Source organism: Falco punctatus (genome assembly GCF_963210335.1).
Source record: "Falco punctatus genome assembly, chromosome: 1".
In the NCBI taxonomy this organism is placed as follows: domain Eukaryota; kingdom Metazoa; phylum Chordata; class Aves; order Falconiformes; family Falconidae; genus Falco; species Falco punctatus.
In genome coordinates this window covers 99,434,825-99,450,079 of record NC_137580.1, presented here as the reverse complement: position 1 = coordinate 99,450,079, position 15,255 = coordinate 99,434,825, and the positions used below count along the sequence as shown (strand labels likewise).

The 15,255-nt window shown below is 60.6% G+C and overlaps 1 protein-coding gene across 2 annotated transcripts; it reads left to right on the top strand.

The window, feature by feature from the left end:
• Positions 1 to 7,082: 7,082 nt before the first annotated feature.
• ASPHD2 (aspartate beta-hydroxylase domain containing 2) lies at positions 7,083 to 13,606 on the top strand (the record flags this gene model as incomplete). 2 transcript variants are annotated; one of them, XR_013927112.1, is made up of 4 exons in its annotated part: positions 7,083 to 7,968; positions 10,543 to 10,656; positions 11,840 to 12,230; positions 13,456 to 13,606. XR_013927112.1 is itself a non-coding variant. In XM_080380737.1 (3 exons), the coding sequence occupies 3 exons, from the start codon at positions 7,083 to 7,085 to the stop codon at positions 11,947 to 11,949; spliced, it is 1,110 nt and encodes a 369-aa protein (XP_080236863.1). In that variant the 3' UTR covers positions 11,950 to 13,606. The 2 variants fall into 2 exon arrangements, 1 of the variants encoding a protein (XP_080236863.1); XM_080380737.1 differs by having other exon boundaries at positions 11,840 to 13,606.
• Positions 13,607 to 15,255: the final 1,649 nt, after the last annotated feature.

The window sequence follows — 15,255 nt, the reverse complement described above, 5'->3', positions numbered from 1 at the left end:
ACCAGTGGGGCCCCAGCCCCCCGGCTCTGCTAAGGGCAGGCCGGTCATGGGGTGCCCGTGGTCACTGGTGCCAGCGGTGACAGAGCCCTGGGGCTGGCGCTGGCACCCTTCAGTGCAGAGGGAAAACAGCAGTAGGGTGGAATATGATCAAAGAGGAAAGAGCAGGGGGCTCGGGGCTGGGCTGGCAGAGGGGGCTGGCAGCACAGCAATGCCCAGAGGTGGAAATGCTGAGGGAGGAACGCAGGGCTGAGCAGTAAAGCCATGCTCCGAGGATCCTGCTCATTGCCTGGGCACAAGCTGGTCAGGAGGGGACTCAGGGAACAGGACCCTGTGCAGTGTGGGTCTCCTCAGCTCAGGAAGCACAGGGAGGGCCCCCCCGGGAGCACTGTCCCAGCTCCAGCCTAAACGCTCGGGGAAATCCTGGCCCTGGCAGAACACAAGCACAGGTTTGGCTGCAGCCACATCCTGGCAACGGCTCAGGGGGACACCGGGTGGTGTCTGCCCCAGGAGTACATGTCAGGAAAGGGAGAAGGGATCACTGGAGCCAGGAGGCTGCCACACAGACAGGGTTCCTGCCAGGGTGCCGCTGGGCAGAGCTGTGCCAAGTGCATCCCAGGGCTGTTCCCAGCCCTTCTGCCGTGAGATAGTTCCTGTGCCTGCTCTTGCTGCCTGCTTGGCCCTTGCCAGACCCTTCTGTCCCTGCCTGGAGCCCCGTCACCCTTCCTGGTGCTCAGGTGCTAGCAGCGGGGCAGGGCTCACGCCTCCATCCCGCAGCTGCCCCATGGCTGTGGGCACTGGCAAGGGAGCGGCTGCAGAGGCAGGGCTGTGGGGTGGGTGCTCAGGGTGCTGCAGGCTGGGGTCCTGCTTGCAGTGCTCCAGGGGATCCCAGCTGAGCCATCCCAGCACCCCTGCCTCCCAGGAATGACCCTCCCCAGACTGGGGAATCACCGAGGCCAAAGTTCAGAGGGACCTGTGAAGCACAAACCCAAGAGGAGGCTGGCAGCAGAATTAACCCTCGCAGCACCCCTGCCAGCCCCTCAGAAGAGCACAGGGCAGAGGCATCCAGCCCCTGCACCCTCAGCATGTGGCAGGCATGGGTGGTGCAGGATGTGTTGCAAGAAACCTCTGTGCTGCATGCTGTGGACTTAGTATTACTGGGGAAATGCACACCAGGGAGTCAGGATGAGACCCCCAGTCCTGCAGACCTCCAATTCTGCCTCATCTCCCCGGAGCTATGGGAAAGCTGCACAGCAGACCGGTTGCTGGAATGTGTGCAGTGTTGGGAAGGCGGTTGCTACACCTGAAGGGTGAAGAACACCAGATGACATCCTAAAGGCAGAGGAAAGACAGGGGCAGCTCGTCCCACAGAGACAAGATGAGCAGCAGAGCTGAGGATCAGGGTCTGGAGGGGCCCAACAGGGAGCAGAGAGCAGAAGGCAGACAGAGGGAAGAAAGGATGGGAGAGTCCAGAGCCTGGTGCCAAGAGCCAGCAGACTCTGTGACTGCCAACAGAAGGATGCGCTGTCTGCCAAGAGCAGGCAGGAGCTACGGGGTGAGGCTGAGATGGGTCTGGGAAAGAGCAGGAAGGAATAAACTCACCCTTCTTTCACCCTGCAACATGCAACACTGCCAGAGCCCTGCAGAAGCAAACTGGGGTGGGGATGTGCTTGCAGTAGCACAGGGAAACAGCAGGAACAGACAGGATGCAACAATGTGCCAGGAGAGAAAGCAAGGTGCAACTTAGGTCTGCAGCAGCTGGGGATGAGGTTGCTCCAAAGCAAGCACACACCTGAGGGGCTGAGCAGAGCAGCCCTTACTTCACTTCTAAAACCCAGCCCAAGCTGTGATGGGTAGCTACCTGCAGCCATAGGCTGGCTACCTGCAGCATGCAGGCACCGGATGGCAAAACCTGTGAAACCAGGCAGGGCTTCTCCCACATCGACACACGTCCCATGCAGCTCCACATGGCACTCTGCCACAGGGCAGGACAGCGCTGCCAGGGCTCTGCCTGCACCCGGGCTCTGCCTGCGCTTAGCTCAGCCCAGCAGCTCATCTGGCACCAGGGGGAAAGGTGGAGGGAGGGCTGGACCACTGGTGCTCCTGGGGACCCTGGATTTGGCAGTATTCACTTAGGTGAATGGGAAATGGAGTGGGGAGGAAAAAAGCAAGCAAGCAGGAAGCAGAGAGGCTCATAATAAACTGTTTCTCCACCAGCACTTAAAAGTTGTTAAGGGACACCCAAAAAATATTACTTCCTCTTCGACCAATCTGCAAAGCTGGTCTCCTCTTTTCCATAGGGCCAAACCCTGGGCGCAAGGTCAGCTTAAAAAGGGAACATTTTGCCAACCCCTTTGGCTGGTGGGACTGGCTGGCGCCAGGTGTGTGTGGGGAGGCTGCACTTCCAGTCCATCTGCTCCAAGTGCTGAACTGCTGCTTTAGACACGGCTTTGGGCTGCTGGGGCTCTGCAGCTGCTGCGCCCGCTGCCTGCGGGCTCTCAAAGGGAACTCCCAGGAGCTGAAGCTGCCATGGCCTGGGAGCCTCAGCCCCGACAGCACCCACAGCTGAATGAGGAAGCACCTTGGAGCAGCGGGAATGGGAACAGGAGACACCAGCAGACAGGTTGTCATTTACTAGTGGAGGGACCCTCCTAACTGGAGTGGCAGGAATTGGCTGTGAGTGTAGAGGGGGGCTCACACACTTCTGCCACCCCCTGGGAATGCCCACATCCCCTGGGGCTGCCTCCCCAGGCATCTGCATCCATGGTGCTGCATCCCAGGTGCCCCCAGGCCAGCATCTCCTGCATCCTGGGAACAGCTTCCCTCCATCCCAGGTGCTGCAGCACACCCTCACATCCTTGTTGAGGCATCCCCTGGCTGCCTGCATCTTGGGCATTGCCTCCCTGGGTGCTCCTGTCCCCTGCATACCAGATGTGTGCATCCTTGAGGACCGGCAACCTCTGCATCCTGGGTGCTGCATCCCCAGATGCCTGTATCCCTGCAGTCCCTCCATCCCTGGGTGCCTGGAGCCAGCATCCTGCTCATCCCAACTGCTACATCCTTAATAGTCTGTGTCCCTGGAGCCAGCCAGCATCCTGTCTCCTGGGCGCCTGCATCCTTTCTTGCATCCACCCCTGGGACAGCAGTCCCGGGGCCAGCATCCTCCGCATCCTGACGGCTGCAGCCCCCAGTGCCTGTATCCTTGGAGCCCGTTTTCCCTGCGTGTCCTCCTGCACCCCCATTCCCCACCCCGGTGCCTCTGCACCCCCTGCATCCCAGCTGCTGCAGCCTCAGGTGCCTGTGTCCCCGCGTCCCCGCACCCCGGGGTAGCCGCAGCCGGGATGGATGCTCCCCGAGGGGACCAGCACCCCACCCTCCCAGCGGCTCCGGCCGCAGGACCCCCACCCGGGTGCCGCAACCCCGCTGCTCCGGCCCCGCCCCGCCCGGCTGCGCGGTTGCGGGGGCGCGGCGCGCCGCCCCGAGGCCGCGGCGAGGGGCGGGCGCGGAGGCGGGCGGGCGGGCGGTGCTTCGCCCGGGGCCCGCAGGCTGCCGCCCCAGCGCGGTCCCGGCGGGGGCGGTGCGGCCCCTCCTGCCCGGGCTGCTGGGAGTTGTGGTCCGCGGCGGCGGCGAGCGGAGCGGAGCGGAGCGGCGGCCCTGCACGGCCCGGCGCGGGCAGCAGGTCGGTACCGCCGCAGCGCGGCGCGGCGCAGGGGGGCGCGGGCGGGAGCGGTGCCCTCGGGAGGGAGGGGGCGCAGCCCGGGGCCCCGCCCGGCCGGGCGACACGGCCCCGCCGGGTGACACCGCGGTGGCGGGTGCCAGCGCCACGCTGGGTGACGTGACACCGGCCCGGTGGGCAGCGCTGCCACCCCGGGTGATGCAGCTACAGCGGTGACAGCCTAGCTGATGCCGCCACGCCGGGTGACACCATCACGCCGGGTGACACCATCACACGGGGTGACACCGCCGGGGTGGCACGGCAGAGGAAAGGGCGAAGCGAGCGCCCGCGGCTGCCTGGCCGTGCTCCAGCCCCGTAGTAGCAGCCGGCACCTGCCTCACCCCGGCGCTCCGGCATCCAAAGGAGGTTCCTCACACCCATCCCGAAGGCGCCGCCGCCTGTGCCGTGCAGATGACAGCCCCGCCACGCGCCCTCGTCACCGCGGGGCCCACGGCCTGGGGATCCCGGCCGGGCTGAGCAAAACCCACCGCCTCCAGGAGATGCCGGGGCCACCGCGGAGCCACCAAGATGCAACTTTCTGCTGCATCGAAGCCTCTCTGCCTTCATTATGTAACGCCGCTGCTGCCTGGCACGGTGCTCGCCTCCACGTCCTGCACAACTTCAGTGCAATGTGGAATTGATTTCCACTCTTCTGGACTGGCTCTGCTGTTTGTTATCAGCTGATGAGCCTTTTCTTGGATTTCGGGCCGGGGTGCAGGGCCACGGTGCTCCGCACAGCCAGGCTGGAAGGGTGACGGCACCGACCGGGCCAGCAGCAGGTCCCAGCCTCACAGTGTCCATCAGGCGCGGTGCCGGTGTTTGGGCCCTGCTCTGCTGCCGCCGGCACAACGCCAGTGGAAGGTGGGTTTGGGTAGGTTTGCATCGGCGCGCAGGAGGCAGCTGCTGGGCTGGACCCCCGAAGCGTTCCCGTGCAGCCCAGGGCTCAGCAGCCCGAAGGCTCCCTGGCTGCGAGCTCTGGGGCCAGGCAGGCTGCACGTGGGCGCAGGGGTTTTGATCTCCTACTGCTCTGATGGTTTCCCCCTTATTTTCCCACTTTGAGGTGTTGACAGCAGCCCCAGGGCAGCAGTGGGGCCCTGTTTGTGCTGCACCACCCTTGCAGGGGTGTAAGCAACTCTGGCTGGAGGACCCCGAGTCTGTCAGACCCCCCAGCTCAGCCCCCCCCATGCCCTTGCTTTGCCAACTGACTTCTCAACAAGCCTGGCTGCTGCGCTGAGGCAGCTCCCTGTTTGCCTGTCAGGGTGAGAGCCACCCTGAATACAGATCGTGCCAGGGCTCTCCCTGCCTTTCCCGGCACACTCCAGCACGGTGGAGGAGGGTGGGGGGCTTGTGCCGACCTCGGGGAGCACCCTTGGGACTGGTTCTGTGGCTGCACCCCGGGAGCTGAGGACTGGGCTGGAGAAGTTGGTGTGTCTGGAGGAGTGCCAGCTGGTGGGGATGGAGGAAAGTTATCTTAAAATTCCCAGGAGGCTGTGACATGCCACGTGGATTGCAGTTCCCGGGACGGGGCATGCAGGCGGTGTGCTACAAGGAAGTAGGAGGGAGGCTGGCTGTGTGGCTGTCCGTCCCCAGGATGTAAAACTGCCTAAAGCCTGTGTCCCCAGCACTGCACACAGTCCCCAGCTGCAGGGTCAGGTCCCAGCCAAAGCTCCGTCAGCTGCAGCGCATCACTATTGCCATCAATAGGGAAATGCACATTCATTAACAGGCTACAGGACCTTGGCAGGGAGGGCCAGGAAGGGTTTGGATGGCTTCCCTGGCTAATAAACCCATCCTACTCCTTCAAGTCAATGCTCTTACAGAGGAGCTCCCATGCCATCTCCCTTCCCCTTACCTGTATCATCCTGATTTCACTCCTCCCAGGTGGAGAGCTATTTGCCCTGCAGCTCCTGCCAGCCTGCATCCCCCTGCCCTGCCCAGGGCTGTGCACCGATTGACTTATCCAGGAGGTGCAGTCTGGGCACAGCAGTAGCACAGATGATCCCAGTGAGAGCCTGTATCCCTCTCTTTGCTTCCAGTGCTCCGGGTCGGGCTGTGACCCCCCCACACGTGCCCAGCCTGAGCACCTGCTTCGTATGGAGACTTGACCCACGGACGCGCTGGTTCAGCCACACATCAGTAATTACAAGGCTTTCCTTCGGTGCTGGCAGCGTGCTGTAGGCTGAGGTCACTCTGGGTGTGCTTTCCAACCTGGTTTGTGTATCCCCTCCGTTTCTCACCTGTTGCCTTGCCTGCCCCTCTGGTCCCACTGCCTTTTGCTCAAAGCTGCCCAGGGATGGAGTTTGGGGTGAGCGAACATCACTCGTGGTTGTAGGGAGTTGGAGCATCTTCTCTTTTTGTCAAGCTGCTTTCCCAACAGCTGTGATGGTGGGGCAGGACAGAGCTGCCCTGACACCACTGAAGAAGGGACAGACAGCAGCTGGTTGTGTAGCAGACTTGTCCCCTGCCGGGGGAGGGAGGACAGGCTCTGCTTTTCAGGCCGGGTGTGCGGGGCGTTGCAGTAGTGCTGGGAGCCGTTCAGCTGTGGTAACCTGCGAGCTGGTGAACTCTGGTTGGTGAAATCAAACAAGAGAACCACGACCTGCCACCATCACTGCCGTGCCCTCGCCAGGCTGGCTGAGCGCAGGGGCAGAGCTGGCGGGCTCGGGGCTCTCAGCTCAGTCTCTGCAGGGAGAGTCGTTTCAGAGCATTTAGATCGAGGGGATAAAGTGATGTGCTGCAAGATAGGGCTGTTAAGTGTCTATTCCCAGCTTTGCCCCGCTGTCTATCAGCCAGATTTCAGTCATGATAAGGCAGCAATGGAGGAGAGAAATGGAGGGGAGAGCAGGAGGGAAGATCAGTGTGGGGCAGTGGGAGCTGAGGGCCCTGTTTCTCCCCCCTTAACTTCCATTTGGGTATTTGTGGAAGACGTTGTTGGGGGGTGGGGGCTTTTCTCAGCATGGGATGGTGTTGGGCTCCTGGGCAGATAGGAGGACTCCTCATCCATCATCCCCCCACGAGGAGCTGGTGCCCCACGTGGCCATGGCACACAGCCCCGGCCGCACCCTGTGCACTGAGCTCCGGCAGGGACCTCAAGGGGAAACAGTCTACCCCCTAATGCCTCCGGGTTTCTTTCTCCAGAGCCTCCCTCCAGTGCTGCCTTTCAGGATGATGGCCCCAGGAGCACCAGTGGGGACCCTCCAGGCACGTCTCTGCTGACCTGCTACACTGGGACCCCCGGGCAGCCTGGCCACCCACCTCCCCTGGAGCTGCTGGCTGCTGCCGCCAATGCAGAGCTCCTGGGCGTGCAGGGGAGAGCCACAGCTCCGCTTCCCCATGGCAGCCCTTTCCCCCAGCGCCCTGGCCCAGCTGCATGGTGTGGGTGCCTCTGAGGACCACAAGGACTGACCGCTGGGCCCCCCTGCGTGCACCCATCACCCGCTGCACCACCATGTCTTTGGAGTGGCTGGTGGACTGGAGCTGGTCTCTGGACGGACTCCGGGATTTCATCGCCACTGGCATCCAGTCTTTCCGGGACTGTGACGCCACCGCCCTCGCTGCTGTTGCCTGCCTCCTCGTCCTCTTTGTGTGGTACTGCTACCACGTGGGGCGGGAGCAGCCCCGCGCCTATGCCACCGTCAACGCCCTGATGCAGAGCGCTGAGGTCAATGGTGTGCAGAACGGGTTTGTCTACTGCCACTCGCCTGAGTGCGTGCGCTGCACGCACCATGATGGGCTCAACCAGAAACTCTACCACAACCTGCAGGAGTACGCCAAGCGCTACTCCTGGTCCGGCATGGGCAGGATCCACAAAGGCATCCGCGAGCAGGGCCGCTACCTCAACAGCCGGCCATCCATCCAGAAACCAGAAGTCTTCTTCTTGCCAGACTTGCCAACCATGCCCTATTTCTCCCGGGACGCTCAAAAGCATGACGTGGAGTTGTTGGAGCGCAACTTCCAGACCATTCTGTGTGAGTTTGAGACCCTCTACAAAGCTTTCTCAAACTGCAGCCTCCCGCAAGGATGGAAAATGAACAGCACGCCCAGCGGGGAGTGGTTCACCTTCTACCTGGTGAACCAGGGCATGTGTGTGCCCAGGAACTGCAGGAGATGCCCACGGACGTACCGCTTACTCGGGAGCCTTCGCACCTGCATTGGCAACAATGTCTTTGGGAACGCGTGCATCTCTGTGCTGAGCCCGGGCACCGTCATCGCCGAGCACTACGGGCCCACCAACATCCGCATCCGCTGCCATCTAGGTAAGTGCCCAGCGGTGTGGTTCAGCCTCACTGGGTGTCCCTGCCACGGGTGCTGTGGGGGGGCTGCAGCCATGCCTGGGTGTGGGAGCCCTAAAAATGCTTCTGGCACCCCGTGCTCTCCAAGTTCAGCCACTAACTGCAGCCCCAGGAGTGGCTCAGGTGCCTCTTCTGCTTTGGCCTGAGGGAAGTTTTGGGGCTTTGGCAGCAGCAGCCTCTCCAGAAGAGGATGGTGCTCAGTCCCCCTGGGTGTCCGATCTCCCCAGCGTCCCCAGCTCAGCAGCAACAGCATTTTGCCTCCTCCCCCCACCAGCCTGGAGGCATAGGCTCTTGCTGGTGTGAGATATGGAGCTGATACTGTGCAGGGGACTCCAGATGACCCCTGCTCTGCAGGCAGCCCCACCTCCCATCACAGGACCCAGGGCAGCCTGGGGTGCTGCTCCAGGGACCCAGGTGTCTCTCACTGCTGCGCCTCCAGCAGCTCCCCCCTCTCGTGGGATTCCAGGGCTCTGCTCGTGACACTGGCAGATGTGAGCAGAGATGCTGCTTTGCTGCAAATCAGGGGTGGGGGTCCTGGGGTATCCCCTCCGGTGGGTTGAGCACTGGGCTGGCAGCGCAGAGCTCCCCGCCCTGCGGGCCTGGGCTGGGGAGAGCCCACGCGGCACAGATGGTCAGGGCTCTGCTGCGCTGGAAGCAGCGCAGATCGTGCTGGGGGAGGCACTGCACGGGCCCTGCTGGCAAACACCGAACACGCTTGTTCAGCCAACTCTTCTTGGGTAAACACACTCAGGCAGTGACTGGCCATTTATTTAGAACGGGAATCAGTCGTCAGAGCTGATCCAAGGAGTTCTCCAGGCCTGGGGAGCTACTGGGGAGCTGGGACATGCCCTTGCTGGTGCCAGGAGGCAGCCCGCTGCCCTGCCACTGGCTCTCCCCTCTTTCTGGGTCACTGGGAAGGTGCAGTCTACTTGCAAGAGGCTGAGTGGTTCCTGGGAGGGGGCCAGTGAGGTGAGATCCAGGCCAGCCTGTCCTGGCAGCAGAGCTGCGGCCAGCCCTCCAGTTGGAGCACACATGCCCTGGGGAGACGAGCAATGCAGGTCATTCATTCCCTTGTCCTTCCATGTTTTCCAGCTCCATCTGCTCCGTGGCTGCTGGTCCTCCAGCCGGGACACAGCACTGTGCCTGGGGCATACCGACCTGTGCTCACCCCCACCTCAGTGCTGGGGACTCAGCTCTTGCTTTGCCCAGGGCATGGATGTGTTCAAGAGACAACCTGCCCTTTCAAGCTGGTTTGCTCTGCAAAGCCAGGACAGCAATCAGCGTAGCCAAGTCACTGTAGGATTTTCTCCAGCCCTGGTACTGCTCTGCTGAACATGTGGGCCCAAGCACAGGCACCAGCTCTGCCCCTCCAAGGGCAGTGTCCCCTGGGGTGTGGGTGTGATGGAGAGGCTGCAGGCTCCCCACCTCCCCCAGCTGCTCAGCTCCCCCTTTCCAGCTGGAGCATCTCCAGCTGAGGCTGTTGTGCAGGGAAATGGCTTTGGGTTTTGTAGGCTTTGAAATGTCTATTAGAAAAGCAGATCGGTTTTTTGCACTCCCAGCTCTCCTGGGCAGATGAGGGTCCCTGCTGCGCTCGCTTGGTTTTGGCATCACTCTGAGATCCATTCCTGCTCATTTGCTGCATCGTTACTGTTGGCAAGCCACGTGAGCCCTGACCCCTTTCTCCGCCACGGCTGCATCCTCGGGGCAGGTTGACTCTGCACCAGCTTCAGCGGTCCCCAGCACTGCGGAGGGTGACATTCCTGATGCAGGTGGTGATGGAATCAACCCTCCTCAAACTGGTCTGGCTTATGCTAGTATTTTAGAAAAAGACCCATTTTATTTCTAGGATTGTCCTTCGTGTGGCCTCTTCCCTATGAGGGTTTTGTGACACCCCTGAATTTCTGTCCTTGCAGCTGCCTGGTGGGTCACCACATGGTAGTATCTCAGGTGGGGAAGCAAGTGACAAGGCAGATGCTGAGCGATGCAAGGTCAAATGGGGATCTTGTGGCAGAGCCAGGAATAGAGCCCATTTCTCAGGTCCCAGTGCAGCATTTCCTCCTACCCCAGCCCCGCAGTGGGCAGGGTAATTGCAGCAGAGCTGGAGGAGGGAGGTGGCAGGATCTGCCTTTGGTCCTGAAGCTAGAAAAAGCACCAGGAAACTGGCTTCCTGCGTGCACCTGGTGTTTCTGGGCTCTGGGGACTTGACAGCTGTTCCAGATACAAAAGAGAGCGCTCACAATGCTGAGCTCATTGGGGTACAGCAAGCAACTGGGGGCAAAAGGGGCAGGAGGGAGAGGGCAGGGGCTGAGCTGCATCAGGCTAAAGGTTCAGCTTGCAAATGCAGCACCAGCTTCGTGCCTGTTTTGAACCCCGGACTCTGCCATGCACTGAGTTCAGCACAGCACCTGCTGCTGCTCTCTGGAGGGAAGCAACCCCTCAGCAGTGTGGAGCTCACCAGTTGCACTTCAGGGCTGCTCCCTCATCACAGGGAGCACAGCACCACCTGACCCTCCCTGTCCTCTCTCTTTGTGCCTGAAGGTCTGAAGACACCCAGCAATTGCGAGCTGGTGGTGGGGGGTGAGCCTCAGTGCTGGGCTGAGGGCCGCTGCCTGCTCTTCGATGACTCCTTCCTGCACACGGCGTTCCATGAAGGTAAGCACACCGTGCAGCTTGCAGGGCCTTGCAGTCCCATCTCACACTGACACCAGTGCTGGGGACTGGGGAGGGGTGGATGGGCAGGGCGACTGCACCCAGTCCCTTCTGCTGCCAAGGTGTCTGTGGGGTTGGAGGCGCCTCCATCCTGTGGGGGTTAGAGTGCCCTTGTCTTGCTCCAGGGAGGGTGGTAGCTCCATTCCTGGCATGGTGGGGCTCGCCCATCACGCATGCTCCCTGCTGCTTCGGGGTGGTGGATCCCCCTCCTCAGCCTGTCCTGGGACTCGCTTCTGTCCTGACTTGCATGCAGCCCCGCAGCGCTGCCGCAGCACTGCCAGCCTGGCCCAGGCCCGGTGATCCTCTCCCTGATGTGGCAGCCAGCACGGAAAGGCTTCCCTCATCCCCCGGAGCTTTGCAGGGCAGCTCAGGCTCCAACGCCGACAGCCTCAGCATCCTCTCACCCTGGCTCGCAGCAAGAGCTGCCGGCTGCAGTGGCCCCGTTGAGGCAGCAGCTCAGTGCTGACGTGCCAGCGGTGCCTTTGTCTCCAGTGTGGGGAGAAAAGCTTCACACCGGCCTGTTTTGTTGCCTCTCTCCATCACTGATGGAGGCTGTTCCACTTCAGCTCTCCCAGATTAACCGGCATTAGTCGCTGATGGCATAAAAGCATCAAGCCAAGCTGTTTTACGTAAGGGACTGTGTGAAGAGAGTGGGAGAACAAAAGCTGTTGCTCCCACATCAACCCTGCTGTGGGATTGGGAAGCACAGCTCAGTGCAGAGCTGCGGGGCCGGGAAGGCTGGAATAGCACAGCAGCAGCTGCCTGCACAACTCTGAGGTGCAGCTGCAAGGAGGACAAGCTGCAAGGAGGACAATCGTGCCTGCTGCCCTGTGATGGGAGACCTTTGGGTCTGATCACCCCGAGCAGCCCCAGAGCCCTGGCAGGGAGGACCCTGCCCCATGCCGGCTGCTGGAAGCACTGAGCTCCCAGTAGGCAGCAGTTCAGTACGGGGTTGCACTGGCTAGGCACCTCCCCGCTGCAGGCTGGCCCTGCCGCTGGGCACACACTCTGCCCGGGGTACAGGCAGCAGCGTCCCGGGAGCCCGTCACCGTGTGCCAAGGCAAGCACTGGCCTCTCCCACGGGAGCAGGGAGCGCAGCCTCACCCAGTGCTTGCATCCCACCCAGGTCCCCCGGAGGAGGGTCCCCGCGTGGTCTTCATGGTGGACCTGTGGCACCCCAACGTCGCCGCTGCAGAGCGCCAAGCCCTTGACTTCATCTTTGCCCCAGGACGATGACGGCGCTGCCTGGTGTTGTGGGATCGAGGGCAGCCGGCGGGCGGGCGGCCGTGCCAGCTCAGCTCTGCTACGGGTCCAGCACTGCACATGGACACCTGCGGCACAGGAAGCCTCCTTCCAGCACGTGGCCTCGGGGTCCTCCATCCCCAGGGGCTCTTGTAAATGGAAACTGCAACGTGTATCAACGCCCATCTCTCTCCTCTCATCGTTGGCTTCAGGGATTATTTTCCAACATGACAGCGCATTGCCTTCCTTCCGTGGTTAGCTGCAGCACCACTCTCGTACGTGTTATGTTGCTACTGTGTTTTGCGGTGTTCAGAAGTAGAGTAACAAAACCAAGGGTGTTTGTTTGAATGTAATAATGTAAAACTTCTTGTGGTCATCAAAAGAACAACACACACACACACACAAAACAAAACAGCAAACCAGCCAAACAGCCCAGCACTGTGCTCAGCCTTCCCCTGTCCCAGTTGCAGTCCCTGGATGGATGGACAGACGGATGCTGAGGGCTGCAGTGGGCACAAGGCACACCCCGGGCAAGGGCTCTCAGGCTGGGGCAATTGGGGTTGCAGGCAGGGCAGCACAGGCAGGGCAACGCTCTGCCTGCAGAGAGCTCTTGCAGGGGCTCCTGCTTCCTCCCTCGCATGCCAGCAGGGACCCCGCACATGGCTCCCCAACCCTCCCGCCTTGAGAAACCTTTTTACCACACAGGCAGGAGAAGAGCTTGCTGGCTGCACACCCGGCTGCAGGTGCCCCAGCCCCAGCAAGGCAGCAAGCCCAGGAGCGCCCTGATGTACACCCTGTTGAGGGGACAACACACATCGAGCCCTGCTCTTTAATCTGACCAAGAGTGTTATCAATTGCCTGAATCCCCTGCTTACTTTATCTGCAACCCTCAGTTTTCACAGCTGAAGCTGGGAAGCCTCTGCAGGGGCAGGGATGCTGTTTGGGAATGCAGAGCAGGGCTTTTGTTTGTCCGTAGACAAAGGGAAGAAAGGAGGTCACGCTTCCTTCTGCTGCTCCATCTTCTTTCCTGGAGCCAGGACAAGTGTAGAGAGAGGCAGCTCACAGACCTGAGAGCAAAGAAAAGGTTTCCAAAGGCAGGGGGTGTTTAATTCTGCAGCCCAAGGAACAAGCCCCTCCACCCCCTGGGAGTCTTGCCCATCTGTAACCAACACACTTTGCCTGAAGTTGCCCAACATCCAGGGTTTGTTCGGGGTTTTCAGGGGTACAGAGCTACCTTACAGTTTATAACATGCTACACGTGAAGCACAGCATGTCATGGATGCTCACTGCTGTCCTCACGCCTCTGGTTGGGAAGTGGCTGCACTGGGCTCAGTGGCCTCGGCACGGCTCTGGGGACCGCTTGCCTCCGTGCCCTGCCCAGGAGGGAACGCAGCCCTGTTCCCCTATGATTTCTTTACAGATTTTTCAGTGATTACATTGCAAGATAAGGCAGAGATTTCAAATACATCCGAGATATTTTTTACACCTGTCTTGTTACAGAATACCTGAAGTGCATGATTTCTACACACATTGACTACCTGGAACCAGACCCTGAGGAAGCAGGCTGGCTTGGTAACTGTCTTACGGTTTGGTAACATTCATACAGTGGATAAGCAAAGATTATCAATAAACAGTTGTGCTGAAAACAGAACAGGCTCTGGCTGCTGTGTAACTCATCCAGGGTCAAGCAAAACACTGAGGGCTCGGGTCCTGCTTACCCCAGCTGGGCCCAAGCAGCTCACCCGGCTGCTGGTGTGGAGAAATGCAATGGAAAAGCAGGAGCTCCAGGGTGGGAGGAGGGCATGAGCCCGGGCTGGGTTTGCGAGTGATACAGTGAGGGAGGGTAGTGCTTTAAAACACTCGTCCCCCTGGCACTTCTGTCCTGAGCAGTTACAGCCTCCCTGGCCCGGATTTCCCTCAGAGCCCAGGGTGCCAAGGAGCACAGGGAGTGTCTGCTCTGCATCTCCCTGCATCTCCCATCTCCTTCGCTCCGCACCGAGAGCCGGGCAGCACACACAGCCTGTGCCCAGGGCAGCAGAGACACCAGTCAGCAACATAAAGAGCTGCAGCCCCACCTGCCCCCCAGCTCAGCTCAGCTCAGCACACTCTCCAGGCTCCGCAGCAGGGCCACCAGCCTGCTGGAGAGTCTTCAAAGCAACCATTTCGGAAAATGCTTCCAGCTGCCTGCGCTGATGCATCAAAGGCAGCAGGCAGCTTCAGCAGGAGCAGCTCCAGGGTGGAGGAACTGGGCTGCCACTCAGTTCCTGCCCGACTGCCTGAAAGCCAGTGCCCAGCATCACCCCGAGCATGGAGCCAGCCTGGCAATGCAAGAAGTCGCTCCACGCGAGGTCCCCAGCCCTCATTAGCAGCACTCCCACACGCTCAGGCAGGACACAGCCAGCGCAGCAGCTGCTCATCTTGTTATACTTGAAATGACCGATTTTTAAATATCCTCTCTGCAATGCAACCATTACGTCGAGGGCCTGGAGCTCTTTGCTGTCCTACCCCAAGACAACTTTCCTCATAACGATCAAAGGACAGAAATAGGTCTTGGTGGCCAGATGCAGTTCAAGAAGCAAAAGGGAATGAAGCTGCCCCAGCTGTTCCACTGCCGACAGATGGCACAGCAGATTGTGGTGGAAGATTCCTGACGACAGCAGGCAAAAGCATCTATTTTGTGCCTTGCTGCTGTGCCAAAACTCCCTCCTGTCCCTCTCAGGCTTTTCCTTCAACTTCTTCATGTTTCCTGATAGAACAGACAACTTCCCCAAACACCCAGCTAGGAGACAGCAGGATCTCCCTCGGGGAAGCCGAGCGTCTGGAGCTGCCTCGCAGCTTCCTCACCACCCGAGCATCGCAGAGAGAACCTGGATCAGGGCTGCCGGGCGTGCAGAGAGGAGACAGACAGAGCAGCATCTAACAGGGAGTGCCTCTTGGCTTAGCATCACAGCAGAGCCCAGAACATCACAGGAGGGCTGGAGCACACAACTGTCTTTCCTCCCACCACCTCATCCCTCACCAACACGATGCCTCTCTGTGCTGCACTCCAGAACCAGAGCAGCTTGTCCGTACCTCAGGGAAGCAGCACCTTGCTCCGTGCTGGCTCCCGCATGGGTGTCACCAAGGCAGGAGGTCTCCTGCACGGCCACAGCTCAGGCTTTCCAATGAGCTTTCACATCCACACTGCCATTATCCACAGGCAATGCCGACAGTAAGCTAGTGCAGAACAGTTTCACTGCAATAGTCCCCCAGAGGACAGCAGTGGCAGGGAACCGTGCCACACAGCTCTCCTGCTCCTGC